The sequence below is a fragment of the Saccoglossus kowalevskii genome, chromosome 3, assembly GCF_978046115.1.
Source record: "Saccoglossus kowalevskii chromosome 3, keSacKowa6.1, whole genome shotgun sequence".
NCBI lineage: Eukaryota > Metazoa > Hemichordata > Enteropneusta > Harrimaniidae > Saccoglossus > Saccoglossus kowalevskii.
In genome coordinates, this window is record NC_140643.1 from 15009206 (window position 1) to 15032926 (window position 23721).

Here is a 23721-nt window from a genome sequence, read left to right on the forward strand (position 1 = left end):
TATTTTTTTTACAGTTTTACTATGCTATGTTTTATTACTTTAGTGATGATTGAGAGCTGCGTTACTAATGAACACTCAATACACTGTTTTACTACATTATATCTAAACACGTACAGCTTCCCAGACTTAATAATTGTCTTAATTAAAAGGGGTCATATATACACACAAATATTAACTTATCAGAAGTACAGGCCATGAGCTGTATCCCATTAAGCTGTTAGGCAACAAGTGATATATGTGCAATGAAGTTAAGACCATAAGAATGTCAATTACTTTCAAAATGGTATGTATGAACATACAAAGGCTCGGTATACCAATATTTCGGTGTCCGGTTTTAGGACATGCTGGAGCACAGCCAGGCCATTTGATTTTGTGGTCGCTATTTTGGTAGGAAACAAAATATATTAAATTCACCCACACTTAAAAGCTATGTTAAACTTTGGACAGTGGCAGTTTGTGAGTATAAGTAATTCATGTGTTAGCCATCTATAAAGTTCATTTAGTTCGTGACCCATTGATAGTAAGGTCAATGGTAGGGGTTGTTTTCCTAAGAATTCCTAGTTGCCTTGGTGACTGTGCAGCATAAATAACTTGGTAGAATGCTTGTAATTCAGTGGCCACGAATAAATTGGTAGATTCAATATTAAACAATATTAATATTCTTCAAATTATTAACGAAATTGTGAATACAAACTGAGGAGTAATGTCATACTATAGTTTGTATAAATCATGGGAGATATTAACATTGTGATTATTGCAATAATATTCGAAAATCCAGTAGAACCACGTGCGATTCAAAGAAGTTTATCCACCGACCGATTGGAGAGTTTCCTGAGAGTGAATGAATAATATAATGTATAGTGACATGTTTTGAATGTAAATTACATATTGCAACAAAATGAATTATTAAATTGTAGACGTACTTTTCACGTGTGGAACTGATAAAGATCTAGTGTGCCTTCATTGTTTGTTTATTACAAATACTGTCAGTATTAGTTTTCACAGAGAGAGCAAATTTAGTGAAAAGACTTTTAGGTGTATACCCTGGGCACTGGCATGCCTGCGACTCGGCATGGTGTACAATCATCACTAAGATTAGTTGGATCTTATGTGTGCATTTATATAATTTCGGCACAATCTGAAAGTAATCCTCAAAACGATAGTATTATCACGGGGGCATTTCTTCTCCTCTGAGGGTTCTCCACACGTGCCAGGGGGAATATCGTCTCGTCTCTCTATCGGTTCCCTTGAGGTACGGGATCAAGAAAGTCACTTAAACTTTACAGTCAAATGAGACACACACAACGAAATACGTTTCAACTCTCGTCTTTAGTCGGTCAGAGCATTCTATAAGACACAGCGCCGTGTGGAAAAGTCCCCAAGACTATCGCAAGGCTGACCCAAGACTCTCTCTAGACTGCGTCTATCGTGGTGTACTCGCCAAGACCAACTAAAACCAACTACAAAGCAGTTAAAAGACTCTAAGGCGTAGCCTTCACACATACAGCCAATCACACTAAGTACTGGACACGTCATATCTTTTGATTAATCGTTCACTATATTAGTAACTGTGAATACTGTAATGTATTCACACAAGTCCAACCAGTGAGGCAGAAACAGCTTTTATTCATTCACACGATGTTTCATACAGGCCACCATTACAAGAATGTCGTCATACCAGAGAATAACTTACATCACGTGTTAGGGGTCATCTCCAATGACCTACAAGTAAGGGGCGTCTCACAAATATATATAACATGAGTACAGGAATACATTACACTTCTCCCTTTTTAAGCTGAGAACTTGTACAATAGAATCTCAAAGTTTAAATTCAAATGTTCTTTGCCTACTTTAACAAAATAACAATAAACGTTAAATCCTATCATCAGAGGGGAGAGGTTACTCGCACAAATCACCCTCAAATGGATCCTCAGCATCCATTTTCCCTACTCTACAGTTTTGGTTTCACAATAGTCATCCACATCATGGATATGGGTATATTCTTTGAACTTTGAAAACATCAAAAATACATAACAGTAAAAACTCACAAATCTAAACGAACTGGTGGTTTTCTTATGCGTGTAGAAACCCTCAACATTGGTTTGGGTGTAGCAGGTACAGGCAACAACGGTTTACTAGGAGAAGCAAGTGGTTCGATCGGAATCTGTTTACTTACTAAATTTCCCCCTGAACTAAATGGTAAAACTGCTGGAACATGCATCTCTCTGTCATCATCATGTGTAGAAAGGGAACTATACATGTCGCAACCTGTACTAAACCCTACTTTAGATAATCTAACATGATCAGTGTGGCGTCTCACCTCACGACCATCTTCTAACCTAACTATATAAGAAGAAGCATTCTTCTCTACTACTCTACCATTTAACCAACGTGGACCTGGCCTAAAGTTGTAGACAAACACAGTCATTCCAACTTCAAACTCTCTGGACTCTGTATGCGTGTCATGCCCAGATTTTTGCTTTGCTTGAGCACGAAGTACAGTTGATCGCTCATTTGGTTGTAGTAAGTCCAAATGTGTCCTTAATTTTCATCCCATAAGTAGCTCTGCAGGCGTTTTACCTGTCGTAGAGTGTGGCGTCACTCTATATTTGAACAGAAATCTTGACAACTTTGTTTCCACACTCCCACTACAAGGCTTTTTCATTCCTACTTTGAACGTCTGAACCGATCGTTCTGCCAGGCCATTTGATCCCGGATGATATGGTGGAGACGTTAAATGGATAATACCATTTGCATTCATAAATGCTTGAAATTCACTGCTTGTGAATTGGGAACCGTTGTCCGATACCAGTGTAGTTGGTAATCCCAGCGATGAGAACAGTCCTCTCAGTTTATTTATTGTAGCTTCTGATGTTGTACTAACCATTGGAATTACCTCCATCCACTTGGAATAAGCGTCAGTCACAATGAGAAACATTCGGTTCAGGAAAGGTCCTGCGAAGTCAATGTGAACACGATCCCAAGGTCCTTTAGGATATTCCCATGGATGCATGGGCGTTGTGGGTGGTAGTTTAGCATTGATCTGGCATGCATTACAACTCTGCACAGTAGCTTCAATATCCTTGTCCAGATATGGCCACCAAACATAATTTCGTGAAAAGGCCTTCATTCGGACAATTCCAGGATGAGACTCGTGTAGTAATCTCAGAATGCGTAATTGGCCCTGTGCTGGCACAATCACTCTACTTCCCCAAAGAATGACGTCGTCTTGCACACTCAATTCTGTTTTGCGGACAAAATATGGCTTTAATTCTGATTCATCCGCCCTTATACTCGCTGGCCAACCATGATGAATAAATCTTCGAACACGTGATAGGACTGGATCGCGGTCTGTCCATTTCTTAATATCACTTGCAGTCACTGGTGAAACATCTAAGAACTCCATTAATAATACAGTATCTGTTGGCATAGGAATTTCTGGTGGACTTTCAGGTAACGGTAACCTACTTAGTGCATCTGCATTACCCCTCAGTTTTCCGGGTCTATACACGAATGTGTAGTCATATGCAGACAATGTTAAACTCCATCGTTGTATTCGTGGTGAGGTCATAATTGGTACACCTTTGGCTTCATTAAATAATGACTGTAAGGGTTTATGGTCACTCAATATTTTAAAGTGCCTACCAAAGAGATAATTATGAAATTTCTTAACCCCAAATACAACTGCAAGTCCCTCCTTTTCGAGCTGTGAATAGTTTTTTTCTGCTGGTGCCAATGTACGCGAAACGAATGCGATCGGTTTCTCTGAGCCTTCACTTGTGATGTGAGAGAGTACGGCTCCAATACCATAAGGAGATGCATCACATGCAAGTAACAAATCCTTACTTGGATCATAATGAACCAACAACCTTGAAGTATTTAACAACTCTTTGGATTTCCTGAAAGCATCATCCTGTTTTTTACCCCAGAACCATTTTGTGTTCTTGTTTAGTAACAGGTGTAGTGGGGCTAACACGGTAGACAGATTACCCACAAAACGACCATAGAAATTGAGAAAACCCAAATATGACTGTAATTCTGTGACATTACGTGGAATGGGTGCTTCCATTATAGCACGGACCTTACTTTCAACAGGATGTAACCCTTCAGCATCAATTTTGTATCCCAGGTATTCTACTTCTTTTGCATTGAAAATACATTTTTCTTTTCTTGCTCGAATCCCCGCTTCGGATAACTTGCACAGAACTGTCTCTAAATTCTGCGAATGTTCAGATTCTGACTCCCCAGTAATCAGAATATCATCAATGTATACACAGACATGTGGTATACCTTGCAATAGACTGTCCATACATTTCTGCCATATCGACGGTGATGAAGAAACACCAAATGGGAGCCGGTTATACTGGAAGAGACCACGGAGTGTATTTATTGTGGTATATTTCTTGGAATCTTCATCCAGAGGAAGTTGTAGATATGCATTGCTTAAGTCAAGCTTGGTAAAGGTTTTTCCTCCACTCAATGTAGCATATAAATCTTCAATTCTTGGAATTGGATATGTGTTGACCTTTGACACCTGGTTTATCGTTACCTTGTAATCCCCACAAATACGGACATTTCCATTACCCTTCAGAACAGGGACAATAGGTGTGGCCCAGTCAGAGAACTCAACTGGTTCTATGATTCCATCACGGAGAAGTCGATCCAATTCTAGGTTAACTTTTGCTTTCATCGCATATGGTACTTGGCGAGGCTTGAAGAATTTTGGTTGGGCATTTGGGTCTACATGAATTTTCCCGGACATTTTCCTAACAGTGCCTAACCCTTCTTGAAAGATTTCAGCATACTTGTCCACCAGTGTTTCATGAAACTGTGAACTCTTAATATGACAAATATCAGCCCATTTTAGCTTGAATACCTTCAACCAATTTCGGCCTAATAAATTTGCACCACATCCTTCAACTACTAGGATTGGAACAGTAGCACTTTGACTATTATACCTAGCATGAACATTCATTTCACCCAATACTCTGATTTTCTCACCAGTATATGTACTAAGCACAGAGGTAGATTTACTAAGGGCTGGTATTTTACCTAAAACATTAACATATGTTTCTACGCTCATCAGAGACACAGATGCCCCAGTATCAATTTGCATGGTTACAGGCTTATCATTTATCTGAAAATCGACCTCTAGAGGGCGCACTTTCTCTTGATCTGACCCCACAACATTGAAAAGTGTATAACTAGTGTCAAGAGTCTCTGAACTAATGTCACTTTGTACTAAGTTTGTTGCATGTTGATCATCCTTTCGTTTCCATGCTTGTTTACCATGTTGTTTACTTCTGCATGCTTTGGCAATGTGTCCTTTCTTGTGACAATGATGACATTCAGAATCTTTGAAACGACACATTTCCTGTGAATGATATTTCCCCAGACAACGGTAACATGGTTTGGTATTACCTTGGTTGTTGCCACTGTGGTTTCCATGACTAACAGAACCTCTCTGTTTATTCTGGTTAGTTCTCTTGGGTTTGACCTCTTGAACTGTGTGAACTTTCTCTTCCCTCCCTTGTGGAGTGGCTGCTTTCAATACTTGAATATCTGTTGCATTTTTCGTTGCAATTTCAATACCTTGCGCAAGTTCCATGGCTTTCTTGAAATCCAGTGCTGATTCGGACAGTAGCCTTCTCTGTATGCGATCATCCTGGATGCCACATACTAGCCTATCCCGTAGCATCTCTTGCAAAGTAGCCCCATAATCACAGTGCTCAGCGATATGTCTGAGATCTGCTACAAACTCGGCAACAGACTGACCCGGTTTTCTAACTAGCGAATTGAACTTAAACCGTTGAACAATGGGCGAAGGCTTCGGGTGGTAATATGCTTGCATTAATTCACAAAGTTCTGTGTACGTCTTGTCGGAAGGTTTGTCGGGCGACACCAAGCTACGCATTAAACTATACGTTTTTGCCCCACAGACACTCAGTAAAACAGCTCGACGCTTTGTCGTATCAGTAATTTCGTTTGCGATGAAGTATTGCGTCACGCGTTCCGTATACTGTGACCATTCTTCGTCTGCCACATTGAACTCTTCAATTTTCCCAAAAGATGCCATTTTCATTCAATATTGATAAACGAACTGAATCTTGGAGTACTTGCCAGTTTTCCTCGTCGCCAATATGTAATGTATTCACACAAGTCCAACCAGTGAGGCAGAAACAGCTTTTATTCATTCACACGATGTTTCATACAGGCCACCATTACAAGAATGTCGTCATACCAGAGAATAACTTACATCACGTGTTAGGGGTCATCTCCAATGACCTACAAGTAAGGGGCGTCTCACAAATATATATAACATGAGTACAGGAATACATTACAAATACCAACTGTCAGAAATAGTAGTCTGGATAGCGACGGTTATATCGTAATTTCAAATCACTGAGTCGAGTTCCATCCAGGACCTCGCATTGGCCTAAACGATGACAGACATAACACAACCATTCGCTAGTAGTCAGCTAAATAAGTTGATCAACAGATACACGCGAATAAATTCATCACAGTATACTTCTGCTTAAACGAACCTTTGCTTATTATAATTAGGTCTAATTAACAATGACATCGAATCCCTAAACTATACAATCAAGAATCAAAACAGTCTTGGAATCGCAGTTGCAAAATCCATGTCCACTCATCAAACTGATTAATGACAAAGGATTATAGATTACAAATATCAGCCCAAGTTGGAATGAAAGTTGGATGCCTGCCCTACATGGCATGAGTGAGATTAAATCGAGGCATGACTAAATAATACTAAACAGAGACTCACCGAAACAGCCAAAGGCGAATGAGAATACTGTTCCATGAACACAATAAACACAATCGAAGGCGTAATGAGACATGATGAGTATTTTCTAGGATTGTAGATTATTTTGACTTCAAAGGGCCCAATGCACGAATAACTGATCGTCTATTGTTGAGACGATATAACCAGCTAGGCCAGCTATCTCAAGGTGCTGTCATGAATTTGTTTTTGCGTATCTGTTGACCGACTTAATAGACCATTTTCCGTACACTGCGAGAATCACGCGTTATGCGTGAAATCGAACGTAAAAACAGGACAAACAAAGGTCATAGCGTCGTAGTCGCGTCAAACATCGCGTGGGATTCGACAAACGCGAAAGTATTTCGGGGACATTTCCATGCTTAATAATGTGCTGTCCACATTTGATGATAGGCAATTTCGATTAAGTGAGGGTATTCGGAAGCAATATTCCTCTGTCGAAGATCGGCCGGTCAATGTAAGCTGCGAAATAAAGAAATTCTAGTTCAAAATCAAATCGTTCGATTTTTGCAGCAGACGTTCGACGCGCGTCTTTCATGCATCTCGCGAGATCTCGCAATTGTTCGGAAAATCACCTATTAGCTGATTATTAGCTGAATTGCTGTGTTATGTCTGTCATCGTTTAGGCCTATTTGAAGTTTTGGACGGAACTTGGCTCAGTGATTTGGAACTAATTACCAGATAACCGTCGCCATTCTGACAGTTTATATTCATAGTTATTAATGTAGTGAACGATTAATCAAAAGATATGACGTATTCAGTACTTAGTGTGATTGGCTTTATGATTGAAGGTTACGCCTTAGAGTCTTTTTACTGCTTTGTAATTGGTTAGAATTTTGAAAATGAATAAAGAGAGTTTGAGTTGGTCTTGGGGAGCACAGCACGATAGACGCAGTCTTGGAGAGTCGAGAGTCCAGTCCAGGGGCGAGCCTTGAGGCAGTCCAGTCTTGGGCGAGTCTTGGTTCAGCCTTGTGGGAGTCTTGGGGACTTTTCCCCAGGGCGCTGTGTCTTATAGAGTGCTCCAAAAGATCGACTAAGACGAGAGTTGAAACGTATTTCGTTGTGTGTGCCTTATTTGACTGTAAAGTTAAAGTGACTTTCCCGATCCCGTACCTCAAGGGGACGCGATAGAGAGACGAGACGAGATTTCCCCCTGACAAGTGTGGAGAACCCCGAGAGAAAGAATTTCCCCCTGATAGTGCTTCCTCTTCCTCTGTGTGTTTTATTGAATACAATGTGGTTATGCAGAAGAAATTAGTTCCTATTCGAGGATCAACTACAACAAGAGAACCAAATATGATTTCCTGTGTGATATAATGGCTAATGCCACATGGAATACCAATATAAATAGTTACATGTGAAAATGGTTACTATTTCATGAATATTGTTTTTGGTTTGGTGCAAAAGGACTTATGGCTTATAATTTTTCCTTCCACCAAGATCGTAAAGTAAAGTAATGATTTGCGACCAGCCTGTGGAACCAGGGCACGTGAAGGTTGAGATGGCTCCATTTAGTCGATGATAAGTTGATACCAGTGCCCCTTGACAATAACACAATTGGTAGTAGTACTGTGATACCTTATGGTGAGTGTGACATATACATATAAATTGGCCAATATCGGACTAAAACTATTACAGTAGTAACAGTAGAGAACATGCCTCTGTGGTGTAACTGGTACGATGTGGTGTAAATGGTGTATGTGAGCAGTGTCCTTGATTTCAATGATAAAGTTACTTTGGGGTTTTGGCAGAAAATTGGTGCATGTTGCCCATGGCAAGCTAATACTTGAGGATGACACTATATTGGTACGGATTGTGACAATATGTAATGATTGGTAGAGTGGAGGCGCTATCCGAGACCGACACAAATGATCGAGACAGAGAATGAGCATTTAATATATAATATGCTATGAGAGCTTCAATGAAAGATCGTGGCCCTTGAAGAAACTAAGACAAAGATGTAAAGTTTGAATGGGACAAAGAATGCAAAAACGCTTGAAGATACATTTAATAGTGGTGATAATCCCGGTGTGACCAGGAACAGAAAGTGCGTAGGTTTATACTACAAACCGTTGCATTCGGTGAAGCTATATGTGCAGGTCCAGGAGAGCGAGGAGCGTTATAACAGACCGAAGAAAGACCCTGGGCAAACTGGAACAAATTTGCAGTGTGACCCATAACGAACTATGTGTTTCATTCTATTTGATATTTAGGCGATTTCTTTGTTCAGGAAATAGAACTAGTTCGATCCTCTGTGTGATAGTTTATTTATACAATTCTGGCACAGTCTAACACTAATCCTTGAAACACTAGTATACTTATATACTTGGGTTTAACTAACATCGCCATCGAACCTTTCAACTATACAATCGGTGAATACCAAGAAACAAAACAGTGTGATCACATTCTTTGGACATTCCTTCCATCCACCGACAAGATCAAATGCAATAACCAGAATAATTTAAATACGTGAATGTGATAATGTTATATATTTAATGTGTTTAAAATATCGTTCTTGGGGTAGGCTCATTGCATTCTCAGCTTTTCCAGAATGTGTTGGCCCTTCTATTATCATATCAAACGGTAATGCAACATAGATACCCAACATAATTGGAATCATTAATTTCAACTATGACTCGGCCATGTGCTTCTAGAGTCCGACGAATTATCAATGATTTTTTTATCGTACAAAGTTGTTTGCATTACCACTCTTAGTCTTTTTCTAAGATAGTGTGACTAAGCAAAAGTAGGAAATTCAATATAAATAGCAGGATTTTTCCGTTAACAATTTCGTCTTTCTCTCCCATAATATCTACAGACCTGTTTCCAAAGATGTCTGAAAGTCCTGCAATAATTTAATAATTTAATATTCTATATAAATATTATTTAAAGTATAATTCCAGTCAGTTATATTCTATACTTTGTTGAAGAATACTGTGGACGAAAAACTAGCCCGACCAGCATTATTGCAATATAGCTCACTGTTATCAGATTACCATTTGAAACCGTAACAATTGAATTATCACCGTTTCTAACTTGTTTGCAAAACAGTAACCCATATTGCAATACTCCTCGTTTGGCAACTGTCGTTCACAATAAATGGCACAAGAGTAACTTGTCATTCTACATGACTGCCATGTTCGTCGTGCAAACCATACAAACTGAGTTTCTATACAAATAATTATAGTCAAACGATTTTGAAAATTTCTTGAGTGTCCTGGAATGGGGTCCAATAATTCCAACAGGTAACCGCATCGATGTGCTTGGGGCATGGGCGCTCCTTAGTTTTTTGTTTTGTTTTTTTAACTGATTTTTTTGTTGTTTTTTTTCTTTTAAAGCGAGGCGCTGATTCCACATCACAAACATTGTGTATTGCCATTGTAAAATAAATGAGTCACGCGAGATGCGTCCCGCGGAAAACAGGCCAGCGAACAACTCGACAACTGGAGATTTCCCATTAGTAACGCGCAACTCTCTGGCACTATGTCCACAAAACACGGAGTTTGCATTCTGGCAGGTCGAAAAAACAATACGTCATTGTATTTATTTTTATGAAAGCAATCATTCAAAAAGGTGCTAGGTTTTTGCAGATATATACCTCTTTTTCCCCATGAAATTTGAAATTTATATAGCAATGACCAACTATATGTTGGCAACCAAACTGTATTGCTGAATATATATGCTATAATATAACAGGTAGACTGCAGGTGCCTTCCCTACGAGTGGACCAAATAGTAAATTTACTAAGTAGAACGCTGCGTAGAGAGCTGTAGTAAACTTATTTTCATCGCGTGTTGTGGATTAAAACAGTGATGCTAGAACCTTCACCTTAATTTATCTTCGTTTTATGATAGGGATAGTTTTAAACTGGACACAGCACAAAATGACATAGGCCCAGAAATTGGATGCAGTATCTAATCACGAAATCACGAAAAGAATGTCAGACTGTGACAACATACATATATATATATATATATATATATATATATATATATATATATATATATATATATCAAAACCGGTCATGCAGTTCAATTGTTCGAATCAAGCTGATGTATACGAGTATGCGCCAATGTTTTGACAAATAATTTTGCAATCGAGCTGATGATTTTTGGCCATTTAAGCAAAATGCTAATTTCTGACCCAAAATTGCCCCCACGGTCGAGCTTTTGGAGTTCAGTTGTCAGCTTGCTGTGGAACACAATCACCCACTCAAAATCCAGACGAATACCCCCTACGGAATGTATACATGTTGTGTGCCTATAGGTGGTTTGTGGCTTTGTACAACCTACATGCCTCACTGATCAAGGCCCCTAGCTAAACCCTGTTAATAACAGGGTAATGTCGAGTGGTTGTGATACCAGGTTCGCAATACAATGCATATCTTTGTCTCGATAATGGAATTTATCTGAATAGTTGGACTTTTATCCTTCGAGTTACAGATTGCAAAATGTCAGCTTAATTTATGATTAGTAAGAAAATCTTCTGCTATGCAATTGTGTTCGTAATGCAGCTATAGCGAGCAATTTGACTGGACAATGCGTTGAAGAAAATATCTCTAGTATTGCCAGAGAGGGCGCACTAAAATATAGTTGGGCTATTTAGCATCTACCAAAGTGAAGTGGTGAGACGATGGCCAAATAAACGGACCTTGGCTGGCGAAGCTAATGACGGGTGTGCTCACTAGGCTCTGTGAAAATCATTATATATAATTATTTTCGTCATGGAAGAGAGGGAGAATGCAGTCAAAGTACTTCATGGAAATATGCGTTCTAAGAAACTAGTTATCATTCTCACGTTCACTCTTATAGTAGTTCTAACCGCCGCCACTATAGTAATCGCTTTATTTGTTACTGGTAATTTGCCACTTAGCCGCTCAGGTAAGCAAAGCTCACACCAGCACTTGGACAGCGGGAAAATAAGTGATTCATAATTATTTGTTTTCATTACAGTTCAATTAGTTCACATTCATACACATTGTACGTACACAACATTGTTGTCATTATATCAACCACAGTGAGTACCTCGTAGTTATTCAAGTTCACATAGTTTTCCCTAAATTCCACTCACATTATTCTAATCTTTTCCCCTCAAATGTTTCGCAGTATAAATTAATTTTTTGATTGGTTTTTCCATGATCAAAGTTAGTTTTGAATGCAACATCTTTTCCAGTTTGTTATCGGGTACAAGTAGGAAGACATTGAATTTGAATACTGCCTACCAGGTCCACCTATTAATGGTATTTATGACTGCATTACCAAATGAATAAACACGTGAAGGTTAAATACGAGATAATACCTGCTTGTGTCTGGTGTAGCGTGTACATCAGAGTTCATTTTTTTCTGATTATCGCCTTAAACTATGTCTCCGTACAAAGATTTTCAACTGAACTACTGAAAAAAGAAATGAGACTGACTATGCTAAGTTACTATAGACCTTTTCTGAAATGTACAACACTTATACTTCATGTTTTATTGTGGTGCATACGTTGGTTGCCAGAGAAAGTAAAATATATCCAGGTCAGTAGTGCCGTTTATCGGCCATGCTCGTCTATGTGGGGGGGGGGGTTATTATTCTAATACTCACACGCATATATAACAATCACGTGACATAAGTTTTGCCATGTCATAAAAGAAATCTGTCTTCATTGTCATGTGTTGACATATTTATTGAAGGGTTTGAAATATATAAGGAGATCGGCTTCAGTGTTGAGAATACCTACTTCGCAATGTGTTCTTTTGTCTCTAAAAACTATGCCTGACCTGAATGCGTGTATGAACATGTTATAGTACAGAGTCCACGTATTTAACAATGTGAGGGGTATGATTTATGTCAAATTATTATTTCCATATTTGTAACAGTTAACTGTAATGATTACTGGTCTACTTCGTGAAAGCACGTGGGAGTTACGGGTGCTCCTATGAGACGCATCTTTTATTTTTTTTCACTGTAAATTTTCTTTTTTGCGTTTTTGCTTTTTTTCCAAATGAAACATTAATTCCGCACCACAAACAATGTATATCGCCATTGTTTAAATCTCATCTCAATGAAACGCATTAAATACATCCATGAGACATTTACCGAAAAGAACTTTTGTTATATAATCCGATTAAATATCTGCCTTTATTTTGTTAAACTTACGATTATTGATCTACTAGTATTTTAATCATGGTATGATATGCACACAACAATTTTGATATCTAGAATCACTACATTACTGGTGATCGGTTGGTTCAAGTACTAAAATGTACTATTCTACTTCGTAATTCGATTTCCTTTACGTTTGGTTGCCTGTACAAATATTCCTGAGCTTATCCTTGACCTACAATAACATCGTTTATAGTATTTAGAGAATAAGTACTATATAATGGTATAAATCAATCCATTGTACTTATTAACCGTGTCGCATAAAGTATTTATATACTTCTTCTTATTGTGTGGCGATAAATGACTAGTATTTTTTTTATTGTTTGATTGACTTTTATCTGGGCCATCCTGAAGCAACACAAGATGGTCACTGCTTGGTGTGAAGCTGGAAACCCCAATTGACTATAAGATTTGCATATTGAAACAACTTGTTGAAGGTAAAAATTATTGATACCCATTGCGCAAACCTACTGTTACGGACTGTATTTACTGACGCGTACTCAAAGGACTTCAGAAAGGGCGCCACCACACGTTCAAGTACTGTCTATCCCAGCGCCATGTACCCCTTATATATATTTTTGAGTGCAAAGGTTTGAAATATATAAGGACCCGGCGTCAGTGTTGAAAATAGCTGCCTCGTAATGTGTTCTTTTGTCTATAAAAACTATGCCTGACCTGAATGCGTGTATGAACATGTTATATATTTGTAACAGTTAACTGTGTTGATTACTACTCTACTTCGTAAATATATGTGGGGAGCTCTAGGTGATCCTAGTAGACGCCTTTTTTTAACTTTTTCACTGAAATTTCCATTTTTGCTTTTTTGCTTTTTCTTTTTAAATGAAGCATTAATTGCACAGCATAAACAATGTGTATCGCCATTAAATGTGAATGGGCGCATGAAATACATCTGCGTGACAAACGCGAGAACTGGAAATTTACCAGTGATAACGCGCTGGTGGTACACACAGCACGAAGCATGTATTATGACAGATCGGAAAACAAACACGTTCTTGTAGTTTTATTAAAAATAATCATTTCAAAAAAAGTACCACGCTAGTCTATACCCCCTTTTCTATCCACGTAATTCGAAATGTGTAATTCGAACTAGACGTTGGCAACCAAAATGTAATGTTGAAATTATAGGCTTTATATAAAAACAGTATAAATTGCATAATCATAACAATGAATTACTGGTGTCTTACCTGGGAGAGAATCAAATAGTAATTTGCCTACGTAAGTATGTCGTTATATATAAAATCATGGCTAATCATAGAGTTTAACTAGACAGTGCATATTGTATTTAAATTATTATAATCTAATCAGGCTATATTCAATCAACTAAAAAAAATATAAACCAACTGTGATAATATGCAATGGAGCCAACAAACCAGGTATGTAAAAATTGCAGCACGCCTGGACTGAGTCGTGAGATTGTCACGTGTTAAGATTTCAGTTAGTCTATCATGAGTGTTGACGCCTTTTAAGCAAGCAGGCCACCGTTCCTTGTCCAATCACATACAGTCCTTCAAATGTGAATCACAGTTTGTTTTTATGGTTCTTGTGGTAACTATAAAACATATGAATGCAATCAAGATAGAGTACTGCACTTGTGTGGTCACATCGACTGGGTAAGTAAGCATGGCGGAACACCAAGGAAGCAACTTGAGTGCCAGTAATTCTGGTAGCCAGAAAGACGCGTCAACTGCGTCATACGACAACTTAGCCATAGAAGAAGGAGACAAGGTACTCTATGCGAATATTAGCTCGTCGAAGAACACAAGTGCTGAGAAAAGTACAAATTCGAAACCGCTGATTATTTTCCTCGTGTTAACCCTGTTTGTTGTTCTCGCCGTCGCCATCACGGTGATTGCGCTATACGCTACCGGCAACTTACCGCTTAGTAGCTCAGGTTAGTAAGACAATATTAGTGTTTGTTTCGGGCCGAATAAACATACATGTTTCACGTTGACATTTACTGAAAAGAACTTTTGTTATATAATTCGATAGCATATCTTCATCTATTAGAAAGATATGACATACATGGGTGTATTTATAATGCGTCACCCACTTCTATTTCTAACAAAACGCACCCCGACATGGTTCAACAGTTATCTATTAATATTTTAATTATGGTATGATATGTACAAAACATTTTTGATATCTTATCAAATGCAAAACGTGCTTGTCAATGTACCTGTAACATTATATTTGGTAAATTTGAAAATTAGTGTCTATGCTTACATTTTGTTTTTCTGGCTCTGGCATATAATGTTTTGGCCATAGAAACCACATTCGATGTTTGAAACTTACGTGACCGGACTGTGTAACAATCATCCTACTATAATGGCATTATGCCAATTTAATACGTTCACCCCAGAGTCAACCAAACCAAGGGTTTGCCTCTCACCGTGAAGCCCCGTTGTACACTCGCCTGGGGTAAAAATATACTCTTGGTGCAAGCGGTATTTGACCTTGGGTAAACCAATAATGAAATACATGCTACAATCACTACATTACTGGTGATCAATAAGTTCAAGTACTGGAATGTATTTTTCTACTTCAAGTTCATAATTCGATTTTCTTTACGTGTAATTTGGTTGCCTGTACAACTATTTCAGAGCTTGCCCTTAACCTACAATAAAATCGTTTATAGTATTTACAGAATAAGTACTATATAATGGTATAAATCAATCCATTGTACTGCATTGTGTCGCATATTGTATTTATATATTTCTTCTTATTGTGTGACGATAAATCATTTTTTTATTGTTTGATTGACTGTTATCTGAGTCATCTTGAAACAATACCTGATAATCGTCATCAATGCTTGGTGTGAAGCTGGAAAGCTAAATTAATTAAGAATTTTTATGGTAAAACACCTCGTTGAACTTACTGTTTCTGACTTATTTAGTGATGCAGAAAGTGCGCCACCACATGTTCAAGTACTGTCGATCTTAGTGCCAAGCACCCCTTATATAACTTTGAGTGCACTGATAAATCGTATTCCATGTCACGTGCTCTATTCCGTTCTGTAACAACGTAGTTTTCTTGTTGCTACGCAGATACATCTACCATAAAATGAGAAAACCTGTTTCGCCATTTGCCGTGATCACCAAATATGGGATTTCTACGAAGTCAACACTGATTACGTAAAAATATCGAATTTATACTAAGTTTCCAGTGGAGCAAATGTCCCGAGGCTGTTGTCCGGGGCAGTTGCCATATGGGGTAGTAGAAGAATTAACCGTGGTACACTAGACATTCAGCACTAAATGTTCTACACGCTGCTGCGTGCTGCTTCGTGGTGACTGAGCTGGATTTGAAACAACCTCCCAGCCTATCACGACTTTGGGTGATGACAATCGGATTTCACAACTGACTGACTTATTATATCATTTCTTAATTTATTCTAATAGATGATTTGATATTTGAAGACACATTTGACACGTTCCGATTTGACTGGTGGCAACACGAGATTACGGCAGGGGGCGGTGGGGTAAGTAATAATTCCTTGATGGTTCTAAATAGTATATAAGTTGTTTTCATCTTCTGAGCGACTCACGAATGCTTGTTTATGGTTATATATTATCTACTTTACAGAACTGGGAGTTTGAATACTACACGAACAACCGCTCGAACAGTTACGTCAGAGATAATATCCTGTATATCAAACCGGTAATGATGAATCACTGCATTATTAATCATCAGACGACTTGTGGATTTTATCACGTGGTATTGCTGTACGAGTACGTCATACAATCTACTGTCTCGTTCGTAGCCAGTCGTAAAATAATCACTAAAATCGTCCTCCAAATATCTATTTATCTATCACAACATGGCATGACAGGTGATTTTTTTTATTAGAAATGTGTAATACTGAAAAAGTTGCATTCGTTTGGCTAATTTTTGGTATGTACGAAACGGTCACCGCGTGCGCCATATACTAAATGCGAACGAGCCTAAAATCTTCTGACAGAATACCACGTGCGCCAGACTACCACGGCTGGTCTATTGCTCTTTTGCATAAATCTGTTTAATATTTGTATGAGAGTATGCAGAGATGTTATCCTAGTGCATAATGTTAAATGAAGCTGTGTATGATTTAATTTCTTCTAGACTCTGACTCTTGATAAATTCAATAACGACGAGAACGCCATTTTGCACGGCACGCTGGACCTATGGGGTATGCATAATTAACCATTTCCGTGACGATTATAGCCACATGATATACTATAGAACACGTTGAAATAGCTGCATGCACTGGCATGAATTAACAGAATCCTAATTTATCTAAAGTGTCTACTATCTCCCTGTGAGAATATACTTTCTGTTAAATTAACTACATCTCGAATTAGCGAAATTACAGATTAGCTAAATTAGCTAAAAAAAACAAAACAAGCGAGCTAAAACGACATGTTTTACAGTATTCTTTCGAAACAACTGTATCTTAAAGCGCGGTAGTCGTTGCGCTGCGCATGTGCCATATTTGTGTTGATAAACATTGATTTCCTCACAATCCAATGCGCTCTTCAAATGGAAATCACAAGTATAATGTTTGACCTGGGAGCGACTTGCACTGATTACCGCCAGTGACTCCTTCGATGCCTTCCAATAACATGAAAATTACCTTATTAAAGCTTGGAAAACGTCTCAGTTCGTACTCGTTGATCTGCGCAACAGTCAAAGTCGCCATCTTTGTTTATATGAGACCCATATATCTTGCACATGCGCAGCGCAACGACTACCGCGCTTTAAATGTGCTGTATACATCGCATTGCATTCGTATCGGCGACCGTCACTACCTTTCACGCACTGGTAATAGCACACCTACCCCCTCGAGTACGTCAACAGGTATTACTATTGTCGTTGCCGAGGTTCAGTAAAATACAAAATTATGTCTTCGGACCATTGACAGTTCACGAGATTCCAAATACAACAGTTTGGCTTGTTAGTCGTAAAGAAACAACACCTACAAAGTATACAATCACCCGCATTTAGTGAACACTTACCGCTATCAATGTACTCAATATATTTTCGCAGGTCATACGCCGGCTAATCTCTGTACTGGCAATGCATGGTGGGGGTGTTCACGTACGGGAGATGGCAACAGCATAGTGAATCCCATACAGTCAGCGAGGATACGAACAGTTCACAGTTTTAGTGTAAAATATGGTAAAGTGGAAGTGGTAGCAAAAATGCCACAGGGTGATTGGATATGGCCAGGTAAATAGTTTCCCTTCAGCCTAGGAACACACGTTCTACTAATGATACGAGAAACTTTACAATCAACGTATTACAAGGCGGCAAAGTAGGGCCCTAACAAGATAAACCGATTTTCGGGGAAAATTACGTTTTATAATATTTTTCTCACAGCAATATGGATGTTACCGAAGTATAATGAATATGGTGATTGGCCAGCGTCCGGGGAAATTGATATTGTTGAAACCAAAGGTAGATAATAAGCTACTAATAATACTAATAATTTAGTAATCGAATATAACCTCATCGCGTATAGCAGGCACATGATTGTACGAACTTTAACCAAACCATCTTATAATGAATGAAATAAACTATAATTGCAGGTAACGTGGACTATAAATCTCCTGACGGTGTTTCACAGGGTGTGGATAGCATGGGTAGTACAATGCACTGGGGACCATGTTGGCCGTGGAATGGATGGGACAAAACGCATGCGACAAAGTACGTTTCAAAACACTACTTGAATATTGTTATGTCATGTTACGTCATAGATGGAATCGGGATACTGATAATGCTAATAATGCTCGCTCATCCGATGCAAATGCTTGACCGTATATAATGCGCCGTTCTTATAAGGCACGCCCTCTAGCGACAAAACCTTTCAGTGGCGTCACAGCTTTAAAGACAACTTTCATGCAAAAATACGCCTGCTTTGTCAAGGCGGAAAATACAAATTTGTAAGTTTCCTGATAGTCGATAGAAGAAAATCTTATTTTTGTCGCGTCGATTGATACACCCGCTTGCACAGTGGTCTATTCTATTTTGCACATTTGTTCTTGTTCGGCCGACGAAGCACATTTGAGCGCGTTGAAACTATTTGTTAGATTTCTACTAATTAAATTTTAAACGAGCGATTACACAACAACATAGTTTTATATTTGAAGACACTGCTTACTCAAAGATACGTCAGTCATTAATAGATAAAAAGATAAAAAAAATGCTTTATTCCAACCGTTCAGAAAATTGACTTTGCTTAATTTGGTTACATTCGAAATAAAGTTAATGAACAATACAATAAGGTTTCAATAATAATAATAAGATATAAAATGAGAAAAGTGATAAAGTAATAGAAAATTATTTTATTTAAATCCTGTTACGACGTCACAGAAGCGCGTTGTCGTAGAGGACGCTTCTCATTGGAGGCACTGTGGGTGTATTTAGCTATTCATATATATACTGCAGTAATATAAAACTGTGTCATCATATCGTTATTTTAGGGTGCTGGAAACTGGAACGTTTGCTTCGGATTTTCACAAATTTGGTTTTGAATGGACCGAGGATTTTATAAAGTACGTATGATAATGAACGAATCAGTATATCATTGATAATTGTAAAAGTAAGCCACTAAGTAGCTAGGCTTACAAATAAAACCAGTAAATTCTAACTAACATAATTGATCGCCAGATTTATTTTAGACTACATTATTTTATTTTCGTAACAATCAGTTACCTAAAAAAGGCCAAAGTTTTAAGAAGATAACGAACATCCGCTGTCTGAATGAATTCCCATCCTAACAAGAGAACTAAACATCCGACGAACATCGCCCTCATTAGTATATAACAAACTGGGTTTCTTTGGTTTTGTCCACAGATTTGTTGTTGATGACGAATTAATTTTAAAAGTCGACCCAGGTAAAGACGGGTTCTACAAATACGGTGGATGGCATGAGAGTATACCAGATGTGATGAACCCATGGGCTAATAGTCCAAATAAAATGGCGCCATTTGATAAAGAGGTGAACATAAGGTCGTGCAGCGACGCTCGAATCTAGTGTAAACAGTGTATTTTACACACCAATATAATAATTTTAATCACTATTACTAGTTTATTATTATTATTATTATTATTATTATTATTATTATTATTATTATTATTATTATTATTATTATTATTATTATTATTATTATTATTATTATTATTATTATTATTATTATTATTTCAGTTCTACATAGTTATGAACGTTGCTGTTGGTGGTACCAATGGTTTTTTCTGGGAAGGTAACATAAATGGTGGTTATCCCAAACCGTGGAGCAATGATTCTCCGACGGCGGCAAAAGACTTCTGGGAGGCCAGGAATCTCTGGTATCCAACATGGAACCCGGAAGTGAATAACGGAGAGAGTGCGGCCATGCAGATCAAAAGTGTCCGAGTGTGGAGAGGGAAGTAAACTGTTTGAAAAAAATCGTACTGCGGGCGCTGTTTTAAACATATATTCAAGTTTTGTTTTGATAAAAATTATTTACTTTTTTCGCATTCATTTTCAGTTATAATTCTTCCAATTTAATACTAGTATTATATATAATATCAAAATTGAAAATATCGTATATTTTGCTCACTATGTGTTCAATACACGGACAAAAACGTCATTATACTCGCTATAGTTGTATCTTAAGAATCATATTGAAATTGGTCAATCCACCTTGCTTGTCTTTTGATGTTAATTATGTATATAGTTGATAAAATAAGCTAAAATGAAACATAAAGTATTTGTGAATTAAAGAAGAGTTTGCGTCGCATATACTCAATACCTGTGACATTAGAACGTTCTGTTATGGTGGTATTGTTACAAAAATCACTGTGGATTGATACCCCATAGTATGCATGTATTCACTGAAAATAGCAGAAATATATGTAAAACTGTTTTTCTTATTTTTGTCCTCTGGTAATTGTATCTTTTTTTCAATATTGTACATACCAGAAATTAATGCGCACGCGTACCGGCCATCATCCGGGCATTGTGTTGTCTATTTTACTTGACTATTATTCAGTGTTTATACCAGCATACAATGTCATATTTAACAATATACCATGCTATATACGTATTGCCTTACTGAATGACTTCAACAACACACAAAATAATATACCATGCTATATACGCATTGCCTTACTGAATGACTTCAACAACACACAAAGTAATATACCATGCTATATACGTATTGCCTTACTGAATGACTTCAACAACACACAAAGTAATATACCATGCTATATACGTATTGCCTTACTGAATGACTTCAACAACACACAAAGTAATATACCATGCTATATACGCATTGCCTAACTGAATGACTTCAACAACACACAAAGTAATATACCATGCTATATACGTATTGCCTTACTGAATGACTTCAACAACACACAAAGTAATATACCATGCTATATACGCATTGCCTAAGTGAATGACTTCAACAACACACAAAGTAATATACCATGCTATATACGTATTGCCTTACTGAATGACTTCAACAACACACAAAGTAATATACCATGCTATATACGCATTGCCTTACTGAATGACTTCAACAACACACAAAGTAATATACCATGCTATATACGCATTGCCTTACTGAATGACTTCAACAACACACAAAGTAATATACCATGCTATATACGCATTGCCTTACTGAATGACTTCAACAACACACAAAGTAATATACCATGCTATATACGCATTGCCTTACTGAATGACTTCAACAACACACAAAGTAATATACCATGCTATATACGCATTGCCTTACTGAATGACTTCAACAACACACAAAGTAATATACCATGCTATATACGCATTGCCTAAGTGAATGACTTCAACAACACACAAAGTAATATACCATGCTATATACGCATTGCCTTACTGAATGACTTCAACAACACACAAAGTAATATACCATGCTATATACGCATTGCCTTACTGAATGACTTCAACAACACACAAAGTAATATACCATGCTATATACGCATTGCCTTACTGAATGACTTCAACAACACACAAAGTAATATACCATGCTATATACGCATTGCCTTACTGAATGACTTCAACAACACACAAAGTAATATACCATGCTATATACGCATTGCCTTACTGAATGACTTCAACAACACACAAAGTAATATACCATGCTATATACGCATTGCCTTACTGAATGACTTCAACAACACACAAAGTAATATACCATGCTATATACGCATTGCCTTACTGAATGACTTCAACAACACACAAAGTAATATACCATGCTATATACGCATTGCCTTACTGAATGACTTCAACAACACACAAAGTAATATACCATGCTATATACGTATTGCCTTACTGAATGACTTCAACAACACACAAAGTAATATACCATGCTATATACGTATTGCCTTACTGAATGACTTCAACAACACACAAAGTAATATACCATGCTATATACGTATTGCCTTACTGAATGACTTCAACAACACACAAAGTAATATACCATGCTATATACGCATTGCCTAACTGAATGACTTCAACAACACACAAAGTAATATACCATGCTATATACGCATTGCCTTACTGAATGACTTCAACAACACACAAAGTAATATACCATGCTATATACGCATTGCCTTACTGAATGACTTCAACAACACACAAAGTAATATACCATGCTATATACGTATTGCCTTACTGAATGACTTCAACAACACACAAAGTAATATACCATGCTATATACGTATTGCCTTACTGAATGACTTCAACAACACACAAAGTAATATACAATAATCAAATTCAATCTGGAGTCATTCAACAAGAAAATGGAGTAACCATACTTCTGGTGTAATACGAATGTGACCTACAGTCATCGAGGTCAAAGCGAAATCATACACAGTAATTATTACAGCCTGTATCACTATGCATTTTGTTGCGTCATGCATCATACCCCGACATTTATGGTTGTGACATGTCATGGGAATACCCATAAACTAGAAAGGCACTTCCGTGTACTGATGTTCATTCAGTCGCTACCGGACCAATATGACTCCACGTCGGGCACCAAGCGATTCGTTCGCGAGGTCGGTACACATAACCTGTGAGCCAATATACAGTATATTCAAATGCAGAAATAAAATTATGCGTACCGCTCCTGCAAAAAACAAATGTCATAAACGAGTTTTATGATTGTAAATTCAAAATCACTCGTCATGGTAAGGAGAATACAGTGTTGTGTATAAACCTGTGTAATGATGTAGTCGGGGGGTAATGCTGGAATGTTATGGCTTCGGTGTCTTAATAATTGGCTTAAGGTAGTTCGCTACATTTAGTTGTTGAGATTCCCGTTTTTACATGCTCCCAAATATGCAGAATAAAAAGCGGCCATTTTGGAACATTTTCCATAGGATTCCATGTAAACACATTATTCAATGGATAATATTCAAAATTACATTCAAAATTCTCCCATTTTTCGTGACAGTCATATATAGCCTTCGTGACACTACATGTCATTATTTAGCATAGGTCACCGAACAGAGAAAACAAATGTAAACTACTCAAAAAACGCATTTTTGATACATTTTTTGAGGTCGTATTGTGGAAAACTTTGGTGACCATATATTTTTATTTCCGAATTTTGAACAATAGAATAACCGAAACCCGTTTTCTGGATTTCGAGGATTTTTGAATATTTTTTAATGGTAACAAACTGCCTTAAGTCAAATCTAGCCTGATATTATAATGCTACGAGATGCTTTTGGGGGCACAAACTATGTCC

The 23721-nt window shown here is 37.6% G+C and overlaps 1 protein-coding gene across 1 annotated transcript; it reads left to right on the top strand.

Moving 5' to 3' along the window:
* Positions 1–14520: 14520 nt before the first annotated feature.
* Positions 14521–20716, top strand: LOC100369111 (beta-1,3-glucan-binding protein-like). The gene is made up of 10 exons (XM_078006683.2): positions 14521–14864; positions 16372–16451; positions 16556–16630; positions 17072–17138; positions 17996–18178; positions 18329–18406; positions 18538–18655; positions 19432–19503; positions 19805–19949; positions 20157–20716. The coding sequence occupies exons 1-10, from the start codon at positions 14594–14596 to the stop codon at positions 20379–20381; spliced, it is 1314 nt and encodes a 437-aa protein (XP_077862809.2). The 5' UTR covers positions 14521–14593; the 3' UTR covers positions 20382–20716.
* Positions 20717–23721: the final 3005 nt, after the last annotated feature.